The sequence below is a fragment of the Scomber scombrus genome, chromosome 17 (genome assembly GCF_963691925.1).
Source record: "Scomber scombrus chromosome 17, fScoSco1.1, whole genome shotgun sequence".
NCBI lineage: Eukaryota > Metazoa > Chordata > Actinopteri > Scombriformes > Scombridae > Scomber > Scomber scombrus.
In genome coordinates this window covers 19,221,274-19,245,767 of record NC_084986.1, presented here as the reverse complement: position 1 = coordinate 19,245,767, position 24,494 = coordinate 19,221,274, and the positions used below count along the sequence as shown (strand labels likewise).

Genomic DNA, 24,494 nt, shown 5'->3' with positions numbered 1-24,494 from the left:
CAACACAAGGAAGTCCTGGTGCACACACACACACACACACACACACACACACACACACACACACACACACACACACACACACACACACACACGGGCGCGCGCGCACACACAGCAACAGGAAGTGATATAAAATAAAAGTTGAGTTTTTCAATCGTCTCCTCACAGATTACAAACTGAAGTAAATCACCAAAGTGTGATTATTACACACAAAAACCCTTTATAATTGTTCACTTTGAATGCTTTTAAAAAGCCAGAGTAAGCAAAACCATTCATCATATCACAAGAAAATGTGCACAACTGTGTGTGGCACATTGTTGTTATTTTTCTTTCTTAAGTGTAAATTACCTTTAGTATGGCCCAGCATATTACAAGGCTTTTTTAGTTTTTCATGTTAATTCATTCAGTATTTTTTTTAAAGTTGGGTTATTCTTTGTCCCGTCATTGTAGATATTAAGGTTGGGACTTTTATTTTGAAGGAGTTTTGCCGGGAAGAGAAAAACTCAGTTTTGTATCAAATAATTTGCAATATAATAATAGTATATACAGGTTATATTGCTGTCTCCTTTTCTCTCCTCTTTTCTGCTCTCTTTGTATCTGCTTGACCGACACACACAAAGAGGCCACAGCGGACAGGATGAAGTTTTGCATTCACACAACGAGTCACCTTCCTGCAGGGTTGTGCAGAGGTGCTGGAGAGCTGTAAGGGGGTGAAAAGTAAGGATGATTCTAAGGGGCCCTAAACATATAAGAACATGAGTTTTTGTTGTTGTTGTTTTTAATAAACGTATCATAATTAATAGACATTAATAAAATATTTTATTTACAATGTACCCATTAAACTAACACTCCATTTTTCTTGTTTCTGGCAAAAATTAACCATCCAGAGCCTCTTTATTACCCATAAACTCCCCTTTATTTACATGAAATTGTTCAGTCCTGTCTCCTATTTTCACAGCTTTATGTCAGTATATATTGTACAGTTAGTATTGGACTACAAAAGAGCTGCAAGCCTTTGCAGGTAGAGGTGTGGTTACAGCAATTGCGCATGGTTGATGTCGTCTGTGTGTGTTGGTGGGGCCCACTGTGATATCTTTTCATGGGGCCCAAAACCCTTGGCAGTCCCCTGCAGAGGTGTGTCTGTGTTTATTTGTACTTTATAACATAACTGCTGTGAAACCATTTTTAAAAAAAACCCAGAAAATAACATTATATTGATTTGATTCCCGGCTTTGTTCTCACCAAAGACCACTATATAAGTGTTAAAAAGGTGATATTTCATGATGGGAAATAAATTGTGATGTATTTTCAGTTATTTTCAGAGGTTAACATAACATTATTTTAGTATCCACATTTTAAGGCTATAGTGCAATAAGTCGTCATCATCAGAGTGTAAAAGGATGGTGATACTTTTTTTTGTTTCCTTATTGCTCTTAAGTTCAAGGTGTGTTCACACTTTTCATGGAGCTACAGTATCGTCTATTTGCTCCTAATTAAACACTACGTGATCCATCAGTTGAAGAGTTACAGCGACATTTAGCCGGGAGTGCTACACTAAGTCATAAATTATTTCTTGATTCTTCCACAGATTCGTTTTGTGAGCCTCTGGAGAGTTTCTGCTTTATATCAAAACTAGTATGTATTCTTTCTGACATAAATAATCTTATAATTACATGACACTTTCACCTTTTGCCTTTCATAATACAATCTTGTTGCTCTGTGGCAATAACATAACTTTGGCAATAAATGGTTTGCATACATTTCTGTATATTTAAAAAAAAAAATTGCAGGCTTTTGAAACTTGCGAGTTGTGTAATCCACCACAGTAAAAATATTACACAATTTTTTAACTTCAGTGCAGACATCTCAATCCAGCCTGTGCTCGTACTGCACTTTCACACTATATGACAAAAACATGAAAACATTTCATACTTAATGAAAATAAATGCATAAAAAAGACAAAAAAACCCCAAACTGTACAGCATGTATTCACAAATGGTCAACAAATATGTGAGGTATGCATTATTTGTTGTTAACAAGCTAAAACATGCAAACACTCAGCAGTCCTTTAAACCTTTTGGGGCCAATCCAAATCAACATTATAAGTCTTGTCACAGCAAGTTTTAAGTGTCAGTTGACTCATGGGAGACAAGTCACAAGTCATCATTTTCGTTTCTTATATCTGATTAAAGTCCAACTCTCAAGTCTACAGTTCTGGTAAATGTCTTCTTCCAAATAACACAACAATCTGCTTCTCCCTTAAACTTCACTTCCCTTCATTGTATTACACACTTCCAGTACATGTACTGTTAAAGTCCTACTTCACAGTAGCAGCTTGTCACTGGTTATCATCGTTATTCAAGGTCTTTTCTGAGAAGCTGCAGAACCAGATCTTGGCTGACATAAATCTAGTCCTATATGCTTTGGGCTCGTGTCTGTGATTGACTGCAGTGTAAATCTGAACTTTGACTTACAGAATTACCTAACTCCACAATGTGCATAGGTGTTTCGCATAGTTGTATGGCAGCTTTGTCAATAAGGAACAAATGTTACTATTTTTCCACTAATGTTTGTCTTTCGCTATCGCCTACACGATAATACATATAAGCAGGGTTTAAAGACGTCATTTTTGACCTCTCAAAAGTTCAGGAATAACCCAGTTATTATTTCTTGTTTCCTTTCCATGCTGACAATGCTTGTTGTGGTTTGGCCTTTAGAGGGCTCACTTACACAGCTACTGTTTTATGCTTTGAGAGAGGGGCCAGATTCTTCAAATACAGTCTATAAAACAATAGTGACTGTCATGGAGAAGCTTTTACCGCTGCCAAGAGCCGCCATCTGTTTTCATGTCATCTACTGTTATGTTTACTTATTCGATTTCATGCCAGCAGTCCAGTCCAACGTCCATACTGTGGGCTTTGGTAAACTAGGGCTTGAGTGCACTGTAAGATAAGGGTTTGTTTGTAAAATGTGCTGTTTAAGAAGTAATTAAAGGGAGAATAAAACTAACTATACATTCTAAATCCTTTTATATTCTTTGTTGTATTTTAATCTCTAAAATTAGGGCGGCATTTCCTTTGTATTCTCACAAAATCAAATGGGACAATGACATTAGTTCCTGTTTGTCCATCTGGTCACAGTGGGTCAGTCACATGAAGCAAACTCAGATAAACACTGAATCTAACTATATTTTAACTAATCCTGAATTGCAGCCTCTTGAATCTGTTTTAATTCAGGAGTTTAGGTCTTCTTGTTTACACTGTCAGGTGTACTGTGCAGGTAATGGTTCATTGACTAAATATAAGTGTTTCCATAAATATATCTCTAAACAGGAAATTTCTATTCAACATTTACTGTCAAAACCATCAGGATCTTTTTATAAACTTCATTTGTGATGCATGAAAAGATAAGTACAAGCTGGTTTCAGCTGATAGCATATCATCAGAAGTACAGGCAAATTCTGTCATCTTAGAGATATCTCACTGTAATTTGCCGGGTTACAATCTTGAAGAGGATAATGGCATGAAGAATCCTGCTTGTGACAAAATGTAAAAATGTAAAATGAAAAAATGAATATGGCAACATAAATCAGAGTTGAACGCAGCACAGAAAATGCTCCACAAATACAGACTGTAAATTACAAAGTGTTAGGCTTTGTATGAATTTCATTGTATATTTATAGGTTATTTTACATTAAGATCAGTACACAATTGAATTCCCATCACCTATAAGATAAATATTACAAAAAGAAAAACATACTTTCACTTTAAATCGTCAGCACTTGATACAGTACAACTTATACAATGTCGTTTTTAATTCCATCAACCAAACATTGACATAAAAGAAGATTCAGCCTCCAACATGTTCTCTGTATTTTCTCATTAAAGCCTATATGATTGAGTGCTTACAGTATAATATGTGTAAATTATTTGTCTCAATGCAATATCCATGGCAACAATACACAAATATTAACTTTAAAATATTAAAAAGTGTATTCTGGCTCTTGTGTATTTAGTATTTTCTGGACACATCAAATCGATCCAACAACTAACAAATAAAACAAAACAAAAAAACCCATGTAAAACATAATAAGCTTAATATTGTTACAGGTGTACTCCTACCTGTCAGTGGTGCGTATGAGTTAATTTGTAATCTATATTGGCATAAAAGCTCATGCATTGGCCTATATTCTGTAAGTGAAATTTCTGCACAGACCCTCCAAGCCACCACTGTATATTTCTACTTTCAGCAGCTTTCTAAGTGAGTATTATGACGATTGGGCCACACAGACAAGGTCATGCAGCTAATAGGATGCAGGGGGGTGGGTTCCTATGTGCAGCACCGCCTCTCTGTGTGTTGTGATACTTGAACAGGGATGTGTGTGTATATGTGTGTTATTTACATCGTGGTGTCGGGGTGGCTGCTCACACGTGCCGCCGCCTGCCTCCTTTGTCCTGTTCACAGCTTCATTGACTGCCATGGGCACTGCCTGCAGACAGAGCTGACTGTCGCCTTTGCCATTTCCTAACATTGCATCCCTTGCAGCAGCAGCAGCAGCAGCAGCAGCAGTCTTCATCGGCATCCAGTCATTGCATCACGGGAGGAGTCTTAGCCTATTTCTTGCGTGTTTTTTCCGAGGCACAATGACCGGCGGATTCCCGCAGGCTATACCCAGCGACGTCTGCCCACCTGGAAGATGCTGGGGATGATGCATCTTTTCACTGGTTTCCATTTGGCTGCACTGTTTTTCTTTGGATGATGCCCACAGGGGTTCCCGGCGTGTTTACGTTTTACCCTGACTTGGAAAACCCCTATCCCATTAGAAGATCCATGCACCGGTTTTTGCACCGTTGTCACCATGTCCCCAGCATCGGCTGCAACGGCCAGTGAGAGCAGCACCACCACTGTCCCCGAAGAGGAGCCGGACAGCCCCCGAGAGGAGGTGAGGACACTGTTTACACTATGCAGGCCAATTTTCTAACCCTAACACAAGGAGGGCAAATTCGGCTTTTTAATTAGTGTGACATATTTCGTTGATATTACAGTGGAGTACCCATAATCTCACTACAATAATCAGTTTTTTTTGCAGATGTGGGTTTGATTAGTGCCAATATACACGGCACAACACTCAGGAATTAAATGGGAATTATTTTGTCAATATTGTAATGGATTCATATGCAGTATACATGAACCTGTGCGTCCAAGTGCGCACTCCAGACTGTGAACGTGCGCATATGCACTCCTGTTTGTCTCCCCTCCAGACAAGCAGTTTACAAAATGGGGTTCATGGACCTCCAATGGGTCCTGGAAGACGGGTCCTAAGCAAAATAAAGATTGCTGTCACTGTTACTATGAGAGACTTTACAGCTGTTTTGCTCACGTTTCCATAGCTACAGTCATTTACTCACAGGTAAAGTCCTCAGGAGCAGGATTTATACCTCCAGATAATTAGTTTGACACTGTATGTTGCTGTCATGGTTCCCAGACTGTACTGACACATAACGCCTCTTTTTCAAAAACAACAAAACGAAACACAGTACACTTGACCTGCAAAGAGAAATTAGGATTACATCCATTAAGAGTCTTTCAATCTAGATTTCCTTCTTACTCCAGTTAAAACTTCCAACCCCCACAAAAAACAGCATGTTGGACAAGTTACATATCCATTACACAAGAGGGTTTTTATATAACCTAGCTGGTCTTATTATGTCAAGAGAAAGTGTCCATGAGTGTGAGAGGCACTTAGTTAAAGGCACCACAGTGGCTTCATGAAGTCTTGAAGGTTCTTTCTGGAACATTTGTTCTTTAAAATATTAATTATATTTCTTAACAGACTGTCGATGGATTTTTTTTATCCTTCTAAACAATAACTTCCCTTTTAAAATGTAGTGCTTTTTATTTTAGACATTTGATGTTAGAGCCTGTATACTGTCATGAGTGTCATTATCAGATTTACAGCTGACACATAAAGAAACAAAAGAAACAACTAATGCATATTCAAGATATATACCACAAGATAACCTAAATTATGACATTATGTCATTTCTTATTCTTTACATGTTTAGCCTATAGTGCAGTACAAATAACTCTTCTGTGTTTAGTCAACACCTTCTCCACTGTGAAAAAACGAGTTCACACAATTGCAACCAAATGTCAAGAATAATATTTGAGCCTCCAGCTGACTGAAGGGCTGTTTTTATCTGACACCATCATTGTGCTATATAAAATCTATGTTGGTCCACTTTATAGATAGCTTTATATCCATGCAGACCATATTAAACCCACACTTGAATTTTTTTTTCTGCAATAAGGTCAGTGCAGCTGCTTCAATCATTTTACTTTTACAATTATTTACTTCTGACTCAACAAATTTGTGCTGCCAATGCAAAACACAGGTGCTTTCCTCAGTTTTTGTGTTCTCCTCTCATCAGCTTTGGGCGTCTCTGCAGGACAAATACATAAGATATTCCCCATGTTCTTAATCAGCAGAGGTCTTTCTCTTCATTCAACTAGGCCAGAAAAAAAGTCTTTGTCTATGTAGCAAAAATGTCAACACCACTGTGTTCATGCGATGAGTCACTTCCTTTCTTTTCTTCTGTCCATAGGCCTAATGAACAGCTCCGTTATGATCTCAGGCAAAGACTTTTTTAATTGGAATGCTTTTGTTGTGATAAAATAACTTGGTCGAACTTTAAAGTCTCCATTAATCTAATTATATGTTGCTTCAATCTCGCTGTTACTGGTATGACATTCTTCCCTATTACAAAAAAACCATGAATGTTTCTTTAAAATCCATGGTGAAACCTGTTTGTAATTGTGTTTTGTGAGCTATACTTCAAATCCACAAGTCCCTGTATGTGAAAGCTGTTTAAATGTTGTTTTTAATGAAATACAGCAGCATACATGCGTACTGATTTTGCAATACATTCAAATTATAGACTATTTCAGACAATTATCATGCAGATGGATATTTTCCACTCATCATTATACTTTCTGCTTAAACAGAGGCTGTAAAGTGTAACATGAGCCACAAAGTATGTCATGTTGTATTGATTATAGTTGTTGAGCGTGTACAGGATACTAATGAGTAAATACTCCTTCTGCAGTAGGGCTCATCTCAATAGGGAATTTCAATGTTAATCCTTTTTGCCCTGTGGGGTGTAGCCTTAAGGTTGGTAAGGGACTTGGGGACCACATGACCAAGGTCGGGACGATAATAAGAGAGAAAGAAGATCTATTATTAATGCTTGTCTGTGACTCAAAGAGCACAGAGCTGACATGTTGAATTCAATACATCAATGCAGTGATGCTGGTTGTTGTGGTTGCTCGTATGCAGGGGTTGACTTATGGACTGGCCTGTGTAACGATAGACGAAGAAGATAAACTTCAACTGAATCTGTGCAGCCATAGTACAATCTAAAGTGTTTTATGTCAAACACAGTCGGCCCTGGCCTAGTGTGAGGTCTGTTATGCAAATTTTTTTGAATGAATTTTGCTATAATACATCCTTCCTGAGGCTTTTGTATCGCTGCCAGGTTTGTGTGGCAGCATTCCCAAAAGGCGTGACTAGCTCTTGATGCATGCACTGGAGCTTGCTGTGCCCTGAGGTGATAAAGGACAGCACCAGCTTTATGCTGCCAGAGCCAAAGGACTGCTTTTTTATAGCTGGCTTGGCATTAATGTAGGGTGTAACCTCATATTGTTTTTTAATTTTTTTATTAGTTGACTTTTTTTCCGTTCTCGAAAAAAATAAAAAACAAATAGATAGATAGATTACGCTAGAGAGAAATGAGAAGTGCTCAACTGTCTGTCCACGAAATGTTGGAGAGGGCGGTCAGGATTATGCATAATGGATAACAGTTTGCTCAGTGTCCTTCTCTCCACCACATCTTCAAAGGTGTCTGGTTTGCAGCCAATTATGGAGCCCGCCTTCTTAATCACTTTATTAAGTCTGTCACTGGCTCCAGTGCTGCTCCCAAAGCAGACTATAGAGAAGTACAATCAACTGGCCACAACAGACTGGTGGAAGATTTCTGACATTTTGCTGCACGTTGAAGGATCTCAGCTTCTGGAGGAAATACAGTCTCTGTTTCTTCTTATGTAGAGCCTCTATGTTGGTCTTTCAGTTTAGTCTGTTAATGTCAGTGTGGAAGCCCAGGTATTTGTAGTCCTCAGCCACGCCAACATCTTCTCCCAACATTCACAGGGGTTGTGTAGCTGACCTCCTCCATCTGAAGTCAATCACCATTTCCATGGTCTGGGCCATGTTCAGAAGCAGTTTATTTCTTTCAGAACTCTCCACAAAATCATCCATCAGTGCTCCATACTCCTCCCCCCACCCATCACTTATACTCCCATATACTGCAGAGTTGTTGAAGAACTTCTGCAAGTGGCATGACCTGGAGTTGTACTGAAAGTTTTAAGTATACAAGGTGAAAAAGAAGGGAGACCGCACAGTCCCCTGTGGAGCTCCTGCACCACTCTCCACCATTTCAGACAGAGCACTGTCCAGTCAGACAAACTGTGGTATGCCTGTAAGGTAGTCACTAATCCAGGAGATGTTGGATGTGTCTACCCTCATCGCTTGCAGCTTCTCCCTCAGTAGCATTGGCTGGATGGTGCTGAATGCACTGGAGAAATCAAGGAATGTGATTTTCACAGTGGAACCGGTAGATGATGGCATCGTCCACACCCAAATGAGGTTTTATGTGTTGTATACTTAACATTGTACTTTTGCCCTGAATCTGACATTTTTCTTGAACTTGATTATAAGAGTGGGTGAGTTTTTTGATTGTAACAGGAACAGACCAAGACATGTGCAATTGGCTCACAGCTCATGCATAAATTATGCAAAAGCACTTACAACGCAGAATTTTTCCCTAAATATTTTATATGCTTGAGCCACTGCTTTTTAAGTCTAACTTTATACCTTAACAGATATTTAGGTCATAGTTATATTCATCAATTAAAAAAGATACAAAGTTTTAACAGAAAAGTTTTATATTGAAAACATGTAATTAATATAAACCTTTATATTCCTAAGTGCTTTGAGATTACATTTTGCACAGATAAATCATTATGTTAATAATCATAGAAAAGCCAATTACTTCTAGAAGGTCATACATATATATGATTTTCAACAACTGCTGTGTTTATTAAATATAAATCTGCTTTATCATTTGATTGACTTATTGTTGTTTTCTCATCCTCTGTGTAGCAGCGGCCCCAGAAACAGTCCCTGATTAAAGCCTTGTGCCAGGAAACCCACTGGAAATGCCTGCTGCTGTCCCTGCTGATGTACAGCTGCATTGGGGTTATGGCCTGGTGCCAGGTGACCAAGGTTACACACCTCTCCTTCGACAGCGCTTACAAGGGGAAGTCTATGATGTACCACGACAGTCCCTGTTCCAATGGCTACATCTACATCCCTCTGGCCTTCCTGGTCATGCTCTACGTGGTGTACCTGGTGGAGTGTTGGCACTGCTACACCAGGAACGAGCTGCAGTACAAGGTAGATGTGGACAGTGTGGCGGAGTGCAACCAGCGGATGCGGCAGGCTACTCCTTGCATCTGGTGGAAGGCCATCAGCTACCACTATGTCAGGAGGACACGGCAGGTGACCCGCTACCGTAATGGGGATGCCTACACCACGACGCAGGTGTACCATGAGAGAGTCAACACTCATGTGGCTGAGGCGGAGTTTGACTATGGGAACTGTGGGGTTAAGGACATCTCGAAGCACCTGCTGGGCCTGGAGGGTTTCCCTATCACCAGGGTAAGGTTCACTAAGTGCTTTAGCTTTGCTAATGTGGAGTCTGAAAACTCCTACCTGACCCAGCGGGCCAGGTTCTTTACAGAGAATGAAGGCCAGGATGACTACATGGAGGCCCGTGAGGGGATGCACCTGAAGAATGTAGACTTTAAGGAATATATGATTGTCTTTTCTGATCCTAATCACCTTCCCTGGTACGCATCCATGACTACTTTCTGGGTGGCAGCTGCTTTCACCCTCTCCTGGCCTCTGCGGGTGCTGACAGAGTACCGCACTGCTTGTGTCCACTACCACGTGGAGAAGCTGTTTGGCTTCGACTATGTTCCCGTAACACCATCTGAGGAGCGGCCTTATTGCCGACACATCCCACGAGTCAACACAATCGACAGCACAGAGCTGGAGTGGCACATCCGTTCTAACCAACAGCTGGTTCCCAGCTATTCAGAGGCAGTTCTCATGGACCTGGCCCAGCTCTCAGGGAGCTGTAATAGTTACTCTATATGTGCTGGCTACAGCAGCTATAGGCAGAACTGTGAACGCTGCCACCGTGCTATCAGCAGCTCCTCCATCTTCTCTCGCAGTGCCCTCAGCATCTGCAACACAGGGAGCCCCCGCATCCCCTTCAGCGCCAGTCGCTTCTCTCTAGGTCGGCTGTACGGCTCCAGGCGGAGCTGCCTGTGGAGGAGCAGCAGGAGCCTTAATGAGCCCTCCTGCCCAACAGAGAGCACGCGCTGTCTGTCAGGCCAGCAGACCAGTGAGGAGGAACCTCCAGCCTACCAGGACGCGCTGTACTTCCCAGTGCTCATTGTACATCGCAACGAAGGCTGCCTCAACCACGACCATCGCTCCCTGCACAGAAATGGATCCTGTGTAGAGACGTCTCTATGACGCATAGCCAGCAGACCTAAGCAAGGAATATAATGACACAGTAATTGGCTGAGAAACGTCTTTACAAAAGTGCTGGGCTAACATGGAATTATGCTCTTCCCTTTTACAACTCAGTAACCCATAGGAGAGACACACACAGTATGTCTGGGAAAGTCTTTACAGTACACTTTATAAGTCAGGGAATAAGAGACTTGACGCTCTTGATAAGACTGATTAAAATACATTGTGGCTTTAAAGGACCATCCTGCCAAAGTGTCACGTACTGTTCTAAAGCATCTACTGTATAGTAAAGACAAGCATTGAATAACCAAGTCATACCAAGGAAAGTCACATCATACTGTAAATGCCATGCCATAATGATACATCTTAGTCACTGTCAATTTGCAGGGACATGAGTAACAAATTCTCACATGCGGAGTCTGAAATAGGTTTTGACTCAGTGGCAGCCAAAAAAAAAAACCCAAGACAGAAAGGGATATGACAACTAGTGCATGTCTGAATGAAAAATGAAATAGTGAGGCAATCACAGACTTACACATCACGTGAGTCATGTGAGTTGGGTGAAAACACATGATGGAATATAAAAGACATTAGTCTCCTTGTCTAAACATCATATATAACAAGATTAAACTGTTAAAGACCTGTCCTATGGCTCTCATGAAGTAACATGAACTTCTAATCTAAAATATAAACAAATGCATGTGAAACGCCTTGATGCTGGGTGATTTAAATCATGCTCATGGAACACCATTAAAAATGGAAATATTATTGCACAGTATAAAAATAAACGTCTGATGCAGATGTTGAAATATCAAGTTTGCCGAAATTGGCTTGGTTGCAATGACATTATATTTCCCGGCTTTCTAAATATAGCAACACAGTCGATGAATAATTTAGCACAGGAGGGCTAAAGGACACGAGAACTTCAAACTGAATCACCAACACTTCTTCAAATGGTTTCTTAATTACAAACTGTACATTTTGTATAATTCCCAACTACATAATAATAAACCTCAACGTTCTATTTACAGATTAGTGTCAACTCAAGTAGTTTAAAATCTCAAAGGTTCATTTAAGTTCATATTTGGCAATATTTTTATTCAGCCTACCTCTTTATTTAAGTGCCTAGCGATCAACTGTTACTGACAAGCATAAACTACCATTACTTAAGTCATCTCATCTCTTCCAATTAAGACAAGTTGAATTTACACTCAAAATGGCACATGGTATACAATCCATCATAGGAGCGAGGTGTTGTTTTACCTGAAGATGAGATCATTGTCAGTTCTTTCAATGATTAAACCACAGAGGGTTTTAAAATTCATGTTTTTTGGATGACTTTTCTTCATAATGTAACACAGCTCTTGTGTAGCCGGCCGCTGCTGCTGATGCATATCAGAGAGACAGCCTGGCCATCAAAGACGCTGAAAATAGGTAGAGGCCTGGATTCACTACTGAATGTGTCAGATTTAATAAAATAACAGGATTACTTTAAAGAACTAAAAGATAAAAAAAAACGTCTTCTCAACTGAGTGCATGCACTATCTTAATCGTGGTGAATTTTGTTTAACAGCCCAGCCATGCACAACAAAAAATGTTTTACAGAAATGGTAACAAAAATCACAGGCATGCTAGAACTTTTGAGACAGATATTATGTGGGAAATAACTTCCAAAAATGTACCAATTCAGCCTATTTTAACTGTGAAACCCCACAGCACAACTCATCACTCAAACCGTGCTTTATTTCTGACATTCAGTCAACATTTGTGAATAGTCTTAAAGCTATCTTAAGGGATGAAAATAAGCACAGAGCTCATTCAAGAAGATGGAGTTATTCATTTACAAACCAGCCTTCATCTCGTGAGACCTGCAGTGAAAGATAAACTGGCAGATCAGATTGTGGCGGATCATTTTCTGCCATTAAAACCACTGAATTTTTCAGTTAATATCATAATCTTGCCTGTGGTCAGACATTTTTCGTGTTGCTTTCTGTTACAACTTGTTTTTGCAATGATGTGACCAATTAGCCATACTCATTACATTCCATGTGGTATCAAGTTTGGAGTTGCAGACTATCTATATCTATAGCAATACTAAGGAACAAGTTGAAAATAGTCAAAGGAAGCGAGACCTGACAAAAAATACAGATGCTAGCAAACTTCACATTTCATTCATCAAATGACAAAACATTCTGGGAACTGTTTGAACCTGTTTTCACAACTCACAGGTAATCTATGCAAGCCCCTTAAACTCAGGATAGTATTCAGGGAAAGGACTCTGCCTCCAACAACATCCTCCTTCCCGGTCCTCTGTCCTTTCACTCCAACTCATGTGACATTTTAGGAGGCAGTTATACAGGCATCTCACAAAGGATCAGCTGCATAATAACTGGATCATTTTCAAATGAGGGGTTTGCAACCACAGGATGTTGAACCAAACGGTCATAACTCTATTAATGTTCCCATTCCAGATAATGGAGGGAAAGATACAGAGGCAGGTCAGATGTGACTGAGAAATGTTTGATATCTGATCCTCAAGTTCCTCTCCGGGATGTGGCTGCACTAGTTACATGTGAATCTATTACAAGTGATTTACTAAATTGGGTTGCACAATTAAATCTTATGGAATGTTTAGCTTGCAAAGACCTTAGTAATCTGTAGCACCTACCAAGCAATATAGTTAACTGACAATCCTTTGTGCATGTACGTTGGACGACTTTGTGTGGTACAACCCCGTTTCAATTTAGTGATGCATAAAACTCCTTTTATTAAACACTTGCAATATAACTAGGCCAAGTTTTTGTTTATGCACAGCTGGTGCAACCTGCTCGAGGTTCTGTTGTTCATGACGCTTCAAGGTAACCTGTGGAGTTTTTGCCCACTAGTAACGCTATAGAGCAGTGTTTTTGTGGGTGGGCCCCCTTTTTTTTTGTTCTTAGCCATGCACATAAGCATGTATGTGGTGCAATACACATTACTGTTCCTGTTTTCACACTATTCAACTAACACTATTCTGCAGTCAAAATGATACACCAAAGGGAAGAAAAAGACTGCTAGCAAATAAACATGTATGTAAACAATTCAAGCTTTACAAAATGTAAAAAAGGCAGCTTTGCAAAAGTTTAAGAGGGAAGAAATGTATTCAAGATGTTTGTCAGACATCACAGATACACACAGTGGGGTTTGGTGAGTAACACTATGTAAAAATAGAAACTCCACGGGGTACCTTTAAGTTTCGAGATCTGTCTAAGAATGTTTAATGGTGGTACACTACGCATTAAAAAAAAACATTTTTCAAGAGACATGGAGCTGCAGTTTTTCAAATAGCGGGAAACTAAATGAGACACAGGGATTGAAATTCCCCCATTAATTCATTTTCTTTAAGCAGTTTTTTTATTCAGAGTCATGGCGGGCTGGATCAGTGGGAGCGCAGTGGAATCAAGTGGGCTTGTGTGTCCTTGTCCTGACCTGTGGGGATAACTGTAGAACCCACAGGAAGCTACGAGAAGAATGTGTATTGAAATGGATGAACAAATTTGGGATATTAGTCACTGTTACACATCAAAGTCATCACATTCTTTCATTTATGATTAGCCAACAAGCCTCTCAGATGGCTTCACTGTGATATTCATACAAGTGTAAGAATATAAAAATGTGTTTACCAGTGCAATGTTTACGTAACAAGTGACAAAAAAATCTGTTTGGGATATAAGGTTTTTGAGGCTTATACCAATATTGATATTTGTCTAGTTTCATACCTAGTTTGGCATTTCTACACTGCAATTACTTGCTACTTATCAGCCGTCATATACACCGACATCAGCAATAAGCTACTAGTGTACTGACCTGGCTTATTTATGGGTCTGACTCTAATTTGGTGTATTTACAACGTTTATAAATACGACCGAAAGGCTCATGACTAGATATTTTAACTCCATAGACGACTGTTAGCATCAAGGCTTATGTCATGCAAAGCACTGAACCCTTTATCATGTGTATTAAGTAGATTAGGTTCTTATAATATGTACTCTTTCACTCAAGAATGCTCTGGGGCTCGTCTTTTTATATTTAACATCATTTTGTGGATTTTCAAGACTGTGAGGCTGAAAGAATTTTTACTGTAAATAAAATAGAGATGAGAGGGTAGAATGACTGTTAATGTGGATCTTGTGCTTAGATTAATGTGTCAGACACACTTAAAGGTAACCGGAGTAGGGACATTTTTGATGTGCTGATGTAAATGAGTGAGTCAAGTTTTGAACGGAAATGCTGTCTGTAAAAACCATTCAGTCAATGCAGCCAACAGCGTCTTTGTTCTGCTTTTCATTTACTAGTTTGAATGAGTTTTGTCTCCCTTTAAACCCATTTCATATTTTTTTAAATTATAGTTGAGACACCTTTTTTGAACTAGAAATGTTGTCAGGATAATTTGACTGATATAAGATTGGATTCACTCACACATACTGTACACACGTTTGTTTAAGCGCAGGCTGAGTGATTATTGATAGTGACTGATCTAAAGAGTATCAGTATTGCTGTATGTATTTGTCCATCATGAACCTACAGAACAGCTTTGCTTCTCTTCATATGAGTCTACAGAATGACAAACTGGGGAAACAATATTAATTACACTAAGGATGTTTTTGGTTATTTGCTGCCTAGACAAGGCGTTACACTATTAACCAGTAGATATAGATTAAGAAAATGGAAGTCTTCATGTATTTCAACACCACCACAACGTTGCCTTGATGTTACATATAGACTGATTACCAAATCTGTGTATCAAAATGGAGAATATGCTCAATAAACTGAAATGCTCACAAAAATATCTGTCAGAAATTATTTTTTGACAATTGCTGCCCACATCCATAAAAAATAATGTGATCTACTGGATGGAAACACACATTTATAAGGACTACGGAGTATGTTTTGCATTTTAGAACACATTTTGTTGCTACTACTACTTTAGTTTAAGATGTAGAGATGACACACTGTGTTTGTCAACCACAGCTAAATTAATACAAGGGGGCAAAGATCAATGGCTAATAAACATTAGAGTATGTATTAGAGAAGATGCTGCAATCTACTTTGTTTTACTCCCTTGAGTTTTTTTCTTGAGTTCTAAACTCTGGTTGGTCCAAACCACCTGGTTGATGAAGGTAACGCTCTGCTCGTCAGCCTCTGTCAGACGGATATCACATTCTGTCACACTGGTGTTGTGAGACATCGCCTCCTCCAGGGCTTTACTTCCATCCTGCACACACACACACACACACACACACACACACACACACACACACACACACACACACACACACACACACACACACACACACACACACACACACACACACACACACGCAGAGGGGAACAAAAAAAAACATTTGTCACTGATGCATGTTCATGATTAAAAAGAAGTTTCTAAAAGGTCAAAAGACAGTCTTTGATAACCTTAAAAAATCACCCCCCCTGCAACTTTTGCTGTCTAAACCCCCCCCCCCCCCCCCCCCCCCCACACACACACACACACGTCTGCTGCTTATAGTGTGTCACCAGTGTTTTATTGTTATGTCTGAAACAGGCATTTCTATTTTTGTGAAGGGTAGACCAAGGTCAGCGATATTGATGGTATCGCACATTGTATTTCTGCTATGCGGGTGATTTTTGATCCTCTGCAGTGTATTCCAGTCAGAGAAGGGCACATGAGAAGGGGAAAGCTCCCATCTACCCTCTCGCGGGTACACAACAGTTACTCAGCTTTCCATTATTCCCTGTTTTTCCCATATATATATATATATATATATATATATATATATATATGAATAATTGAAAGTCCTTGTACTTTAAAGCTATTTGGTATGTTTGTTTCACTGTACTATGTCTGTACAGGTACTAGCACGCTTTGGCAATGAAGAACATCCAAGTTCAAAGTGCTGATAAAATATAAACCAAGTATTATTTACTGTTGAACCTCTTCATGTGCAAACTTAGTTTTTAAGGATAACTTGAAACCAATTTGCTCCAAATTTCCCTTTTTCTCCTCAGTTTGGACTATTTTTATCCATGCCAGGCACTCTAGGGGCTCTAGGGACGACAGCGTCAGCCGGTTTGGTCCAACAACTTGTTTCAAAGTGAAATACATCTTGACATACTGGATGTGGTGTTGCAACTAAGAATAATTTCCTGCAGATTTAAATAAGCAGATTGTCTTCCCAGAAATTTCCCAGAGCCAAAGTTGACATATTTGATTAGCTTCTTTTGTTCCCCAAACAGTCCAAATCCCCCAAATATTCAGTGTACTGTTATTAAAGACTCAGAAAAAGAACAGAAAATATTCACATTTTAGAAACTGAAACCAATAAATGTTTAATGGAAAATCAGCTCTAATTGGATGCATGACATTAGTTACAGATATAAATGGTTTGAAACCTCATTATTTTGATCCCTAACTCTTCCAGACTCTCCGGATCTCCACAGTAAATGTATGATAAGATAAATGCATTTTAACATCCTACCCATCTGAGCCCAAGTGCAACCGAGGTTAAACAAAGCAGAGCTCAGACTAATGAAATCTGAACCAAATTGAGCCTGACAAGCTGAGTCTGAAATGTCCTAACGTTGCCACCGTACAGAGGATAAACCCTTTTGATGTAGGTAACAGCATGGCCTCTCCTCTGACACCTCAGGTTAAACTTTGTATTTATTGCCCCTCTAGCAGTGAGGATCTAAGAATAGCAGCGCTGTCTTTCTGTTTCTCATCTATCCAGCAGTTTGTTTTCTGCTGTGTAACGAGCACTGCAGCAGCGAAGAGACACCTTCTCCCACTATATACACAAACTCCTTACTCACCACACCCAAGCTGTTACAGGATAGGTTGATGCTCTTCAGGGTGTTGTTCTGAACCAGCGTTTTAGACAGGGCGAAGGCAGTGGGCTCCATCACCTGATTGCCTCCCAGGTGCAGGTCGAGTAGGGTGCTGTTGTTCAGCAAGGCCTTGCATATAGCCTGACCCCCCTCGTCTCTCAGTTGGTTGAGACGCAGATTGAGGGACAAAAGAGTGGAGTTCTTGGACAAGGCTTGAGCTATAGCTTTGGCTCCATGGTCTCTGATATCGTTGTCACACATGTTTAGTATCTCCAGTTTACTACTGGTGAGCAGCTTGCCGACGGCTCTGGCTCCTCTGTCACCGATCAGGTTGTGAGAAAAGTCGAGCTCCCTCAGGGAGGGGTGGTCCAAGAGGTGTTTCACCAGCAGCCGGCACTTTTTGTCCTCAATCTGGCTTTCATGGAGCCTTAGTACCTGAAGAAACAGCATATTATGAGGATTAGCAAGATTCTGTGGTTAGTTTTTTCCAAGAAAAACAAACAGACCGAACTATTATAAACAAATATAAGATGTCAAAAAGCATTTGCCTTGAAAATAACTGTGTTTCAAAAGCGTAAACTTGTCACATGCATAAATGCAATTTACATGCCAGCACCAGAGAACAGCAAATGATTATGCTTTTTATAATGCATAATAAAATAAGTATATTAAAAGAATATAATCTAGTGCTGAAATAGAATATTCAGCTGGCAGGAAATTAATTACCAACAATGTTAATAATAAAGTTGATGTTTATGTTATTAATCATTTCATGTTTCGTGTTTTCAAATTTGAGAATTTGCTGCTTTTCTCTGTTTTTAATTATTGTAAATTTAATATCCTCAGAGTTTGGTCTCCTGGTCGGACAAAGCAGGCAGGCAGCAAACCACATGAAAAGTCACCTTAGGCTCTGGGAAATTCAAGTGAGCATTTTTTGATAATTTTCTGACATTTATAAACGATTAATCAAAAAATAATCAACAGATGAATTCATCATTAGGTGTATAAAAGAGAGAAAATATCAACTCCAATAATCTCATGTCAGTTTCATGTCGTATCATGCACAGAAACCAGTAGCAGATACATGCCATGTTCTCATGCAGTAATAAACTCAAAACTGTCACAAAACTGTTGTGTCAAATAGTGACTTATTTAGGTTGCAGCCAGAGGCTCAGTTGTCTTTTCTTTGATATAAATAGAGCATGTTTTTAATGCTTTGGTTGTGCCAACAATGATTTCCCTGTTTCATAACATCTGTGACATTTCTGTAAATGCTGCTTTGTAACTGGCATTGCAAAGGGCAGCGTGCCATGAGCTGTTGAGGAGGATTCAGTATTTACCTTCAAAGTCTTACAGGACTTAAGGGCCTTGGCGAAGGACTCACAATCTCGGTCAGTCATCTCAAACATCTTCCATTCAAAGTTCATACCACACTGTTTGACCTGGTACACCACATGCAGCTCCTCCAGGCTGGTCAGCTTGTCGAGCAGGATGCTAAAGTCAAAGTGGTCAATAGAAGGTCCGTCATACTCATTGTCACTTGCCAAATCTGAGCCGTATTCATCGTCTTCTTTCTGAGGCTCCTTGATAGGTGGCAAGAGTTGGGAGATGTCCAGCCTCTTCACATAGTTCTTACACAGAGGCACCATCGCTACAACAGTCTTTGGATCTGTTACATCAGGAATAAAAAGCTCGATAATGTTCTCCAGGTGCCTCTCAAAGAACATTCGCTTCCAGCTGTGGCCGTAACGAGAGACATCACAAAGGTCCCACCGCTGCTTGCAGCACCGCTTCCAATAGATGCCGTCGCTGATCAGGTTGGCTGTGACACGTAGGGGCAGAGAAGGAGACAGTCTCTCCTGCACAAAGTCTTTCTGGCTGGGTATAAGTTCCTCAAATATGGGCTTTCCTGTAAGAAGTTTTATGTTTTGTTGTTAAATCCCAGTTGTGCTCTGAGTGAGTAAAAGCGTATATAATGAACTGCTTAAAACATAAACATACCTTCAAAGTTTCTCACAATGCTTTGCAGGCAGATGTTCGATAAAAAAGGCACTATGGCCAGGCACCAGTCTGGATCCTCAGCGATGATCCTCCTCATTCTCCTGCAGTCCTCAGGGGGGTTGAGCTGTCCTCCTGGAGGGTATGGGGACTTGGACATTGTTGCTGGGGGGTTTGTAAACTACTTCTGCAGCTTCAGAAGACAGAAGAAACATTCAAATTACACATTAAGTGTTACATTTCAGTATTTGTAGCTAGGTTTTTGCTTATTACTGGTGTGTTTATGTGATAGTAGTTTGTTTAATGACATACGTGAATGTTAGCAATGTCTCATAATTGTACATTCAGAAATATGGCAATTTAACAGCTGCAACTTCTGCTAAATCTTCTAAAAATAATTAGCATTAAACACAAAGTGTCATATTTCAGTATTTATAACTAGATTTGTGCTTATTGTAAGGTCTGTTTACGTGATAGTTTGTTGAATGACAAACAGTGAAAACCAGTTACCTCCCGGACCTCTTACATTAAAATGCTACCATACTCTTTCTGTTCTGAAGATACAGCAAACAGACGTAATGTTATCAAAACTGAAACTGCCCTACTGTACTTGTATAACGTTATTATTTTTGACATAGCAGACTAAATTACTTTAAATATTCGTTTTGTACCGTTTAGCTATAACTTAGCAAAGTCGATATCCGCCATAAGTGATACCTGTAGTAGTTGGCGTGTCCTTCAGCTGTCTCTATGGTAACAGAACGCTCTGAGGTTACTTTTTGTGGCAGGGGAAATTGGTGCTTTTATGTCTTGACCGTAGTCTCACAGCAGCAGCAGTAGCAAGGTATATCGAGGATAAAGGTTTGAATAACCACAGTGTTTTCTGCTATGTTTTTAAACGATATTTTTTGGAGGGCAGAACGGGTTTAGAAAAAGTGAATTCCCTTGTCAGTGGCATCTTTTGATACATTTTACTAGGATGAATGCAGAATTTCCGACAATAAGGGAACGCAACATGAGTTCTGCAGCGTTCATACACCACCAGTGTTTTTGAAATATGGAGCCATTTTCACATAGGCCTACAGGCTTTGAGATAGAGTCTCCAAGAATATATGATATAATGTATAATGGTATATGTGTGTATGTAGAAAATATTAAGAATTTTTTATAATGTAAAAAATAAAAATGGAATTTAGAGGGCTGGGTTACAGTACAGTATATTGTTTTACTTGACCCTCAGGGACTGCAAATACAGGAATAAACAATTATGTTCTTTTTTCTTTATCAATAATTGTGATTGACCTTAAAATGTTTTTTCTATTAATTAGTTAATGCAGGGACGACAGATACCACAAAATGAACATTAGACTGCATAATAAGTATTCAAACAAGGGAAATAATAACCGTTAGACATATAACGACAACTGAATGACTGTGTTTTTAGGTATATGTGACATCAATGTTGCAGGAGGCTTTGAGCTGGAGCTGCTTGCCGCTTGATCACGCTGTGAAGAACATTTGGATTCTATAAAGCTGGCAGATGGACCACAGATACGGATCACAGGCCTTTTGGATAAGAGCATGTTGGAGTGAATCCACCCATCTTACAACACAACACAAACCAGGTGCACAGCAACAGCGTAGGAGGATACACATCTATGTAAATACCAGCTTAGGAGAATCCTAACTGTTATTAAATAACACAAGTAGAGGTGAAAAGTCCAGTAAATATGACTATTCCATTCAACCAAAGAAATCTGCTGTAAAGAAACAATGAGATAAATAGAGTGTGTTTCGTTTGTGATGACAGATAAATAGAATTACATAATATAAAAATAGTCTTAATAAAATATCACTTATAGCCTCAACATTTTGATAATTTACCACACATGCAGTGTGAATAATGGAAAAACACTCAGTATCATCATTTATGCTTTACTTCAAAAGAAAATCTCCAAAACTAAAATGATGAATGGAATCCAGAATTTAGGCGTCTCATCATCACCTGCAGCAGGAGAGTTATTAGGTTGTATGGAGAATGTGTGCATGCTACAGTTTGTACAGCCCTTGCCTTGTGACTCAATACAGCTCTGAGTTGCGCTTTAGTTTTTTCTCTGTGATGGCCCACAGAAAGAAACAGTTTGCAGACATGGAGCACAAAATGGACAATTTCAGATTGAGTTGATAAGAGATGATTATCTGACCCAGAGGATATGACGTTTGAATCTGACATCTGTGTCATGGTTAAACAACACACAAATCAAATCATACTGTACATCAGTTAATAGAATAAATAATAATAATAAAAATCACTTATATTTGGAAAATACTATATACCGTTCTACAGCTGACAGTCTAGATTCTGTGCAAAAGCTTTCTAACAAGACATTATTAGATGTGGGAGGATGGAGTTGGAAGATTATCTTTAGACTGTAATGATGTAATATTTTGCCAGAGCTACAACTAAAACATTTTTTTTATAACTGATAAATCCAAGAAATAATTGGTCATTTGATACAATTGGATGCTCATTAAAACTCAGGAAAGTGCAAGGTGATGCATCCAAATAGCTTAAATAGTCTGACCAACAGTCCAAAACACAATGATATTTAGTTTTTTCTCATATATGACAAAGAAAAACATTAAATCCAGCCCCCCTAAACACTCCCTATTACAACGTCCTCCAAACCCAAGAGCTGAGCCCATAAAAGAGTCCTTTATGTCAGCTGGTGCTGAGACTAACTGCACCCTCTCAGACACACTGTGACCAGTCTCACATCAACACTGCTTTCAAAACACCAAACAGAGAAAATCAAATCATGTAAAGAAACCTATCTGGAACATTGGGAACAAGAAACTAAAAGCCAAAAGTAGATTAAAATGTTATCTGGACCTAAAAAGAGAGCATGAATTGTCAGAGATAGAAAGCAGAGACAGATCCTAACCACATACAGGCTCAGTGACCAGGAACTGAAACAAAAAAATCAACCAAGAGAAGATAGAATATGTAGTGACTGTCCGACAGGTGACGTCAAGACAAAGACACGCTTCCTCCTACAACGTAAAACATTCAATGGAATAAGGAACATTTATTTTAAATTCTTAAATTTCAGATTTCAAAGAGTTTCATAACCTCTCAAAATTAAAAAGTACTCCTAGAAGAAGGAGACAGGACATATATTGCTGCCCAATATGTCACAACCTGAGGGGCAGTGAATTGCCTAACTGCACACACACATACATGCATAAGATACACTGTATACATATAACTAATATATATCAGTCTTAAAAATGTGTTAATGTTCATATTATTATTTTGTACTGTATATATTTTGATGCTTTGGCAACATTGTTCTCAAAACTATCATGCCATTAAAGCCCATTAAATTGAATTGAGTTCAACTGAATTGAATAGAAAATTGAGAGAGACGCCTGTACTGACATCGTGAGGTTGCTCCAAGAGTCGCATGGAGGTTTGGACGGAGGAATGAGGCTCCAACTGTAGCCCCCAGGGCAGTCCATCACTGTCGTCCTCATGTAATGCGGCCTGACAGACACACGCTTCCCTCGTAGTCCCGCTTTAATGGACTGGCGTGACATCAGCCATCCACAGCACAGGAGGTGAGCTCGCTCTGGAAGCTGCTTTTGCAGTGCACTCTTTCTGGGCAGAGGCATGAATCACAGTGTTGGGTATTCCTGCGTCTGCACCAAACAACAACTGTACAGGTGAACTGATGAGGCTGGCATGTCCATTGTTTCAGCATGATTCAGCTGTCAAACACCATTCAGGACTGAAGAATATGAAAACATAAACTGCTTCTGTCTCACAAGGAACTGTAATAATAGTGAGATTTGGTAACACTTTTCAAATTGACCCCAATGTCTCCTGTAGTTTCCTTGAAATGAAATTATACATTTATGTAAGAAATTATTAAGAAATACAATATTTTTTTCCATTGGGTTTTTATTTTATTTTATTTTTTTTTTAGAAAACTGACGCTTAGCTCTGTGACTGTCAATTGAAGTCCCCTGGAAATCAATAACTTTCTCAGAACTTTGTCTCTTTTTAAACAAAATAGGTCACCAAATTACATCCAAAAAACTTCCAGACTGTAGCCTGCTTTCATAAAAGGTTTAAATATGTATGTGTGCCACCAGAATTTCAGGACAATGCTTCCTGAATTGCCAGCAAATGAACTGATGGTACAACAGGATGTTGGCTCGTACATATAACTGAGTGGAGGCTATTTCATAATGGATAAGTGACTGCAAGAGGTGATTACTCATCATACAATGCGGTGGAGCCCCTTATAGAAGATTAAGCAGCAGGTTTTTACACAAAGCAGCAGCAGCAGAGTTGGTTCAACAGTGTTTATGTACAGTATGTACAGTAGACTGTCTGCATTACCTCCTGCCTTACCAAAGGGGTCAGTGCCATCACATCACACTTCCATTTGCTTTCAGAGCCCAGGGAGATGTTGCATTAGTTGCTCGGCAACGCAGCTTGTGTTTAAGGATTCAGCAAAAAAAAAAAAAGGTCATCCTTCCAAGATGGATCTCTATTTTTGAATGCTACACCCACTCTAGCAGTGACTGTTGACACACAGATTTAAAGTTGTGATATTGTTGAGATTATTGATGATCTCATAACCTTTACTTTTCAGAAAGAGACTACAGTATGAAGGCTAAGGATACTATTAGTGTGTAAGTAGTAACACAAATGACAATAAATCTTTTCAAAACTAAACTGAATTTTGTTTGGGACAACAATAATTGGACAGGAGCCTGACATAAAATTACAATATAGGCTAGGTCACACTAGCTGAAGAAGTAAAAGCATTCCAGTTATTGTTTATGTAAGAAAGGAACAGTAATAGCTGAAAAGTGATTAATGCTCTTTCCTCTTTTCAACCCAGCAGCCTTTCAGCAAAGCACTATAGCTTCTCTGGAGCTGCTCCCTGGCCGACAGTAACAA

General features: G+C 39.3%; 2 protein-coding genes across 2 annotated transcripts; one reads left to right on the top strand and one right to left on the bottom strand.

Annotated features, from left to right (window-relative positions):
- Nucleotides 1-4,855: 4,855 nt before the first annotated feature.
- tmem151ba (transmembrane protein 151Ba) lies at nucleotides 4,856-10,657 on the top strand. Its single transcript, XM_062436750.1, has 2 exons — nucleotides 4,856-4,939; nucleotides 9,215-10,657. The coding sequence occupies exons 1-2, from the start codon at nucleotides 4,856-4,858 to the stop codon at nucleotides 10,655-10,657; spliced, it is 1,527 nt and encodes a 508-aa protein (XP_062292734.1).
- Nucleotides 10,658-15,740: 5,083 nt separating this feature from the next.
- Nucleotides 15,741-19,679, bottom strand: tcte1 (t-complex-associated-testis-expressed 1). The gene is made up of 4 exons (XM_062436953.1): nucleotides 19,523-19,679; nucleotides 18,862-19,430; nucleotides 17,507-17,956; nucleotides 15,741-15,911 (listed from the first exon to the last, which is right to left on the bottom strand). Exons 1-4 carry the CDS (start codon nucleotides 19,677-19,679, stop codon nucleotides 15,741-15,743), a joined length of 1,347 nt encoding a protein of 448 aa, XP_062292937.1.
- Between the last annotated feature and the right edge of the window lie 4,815 nt (nucleotides 19,680-24,494).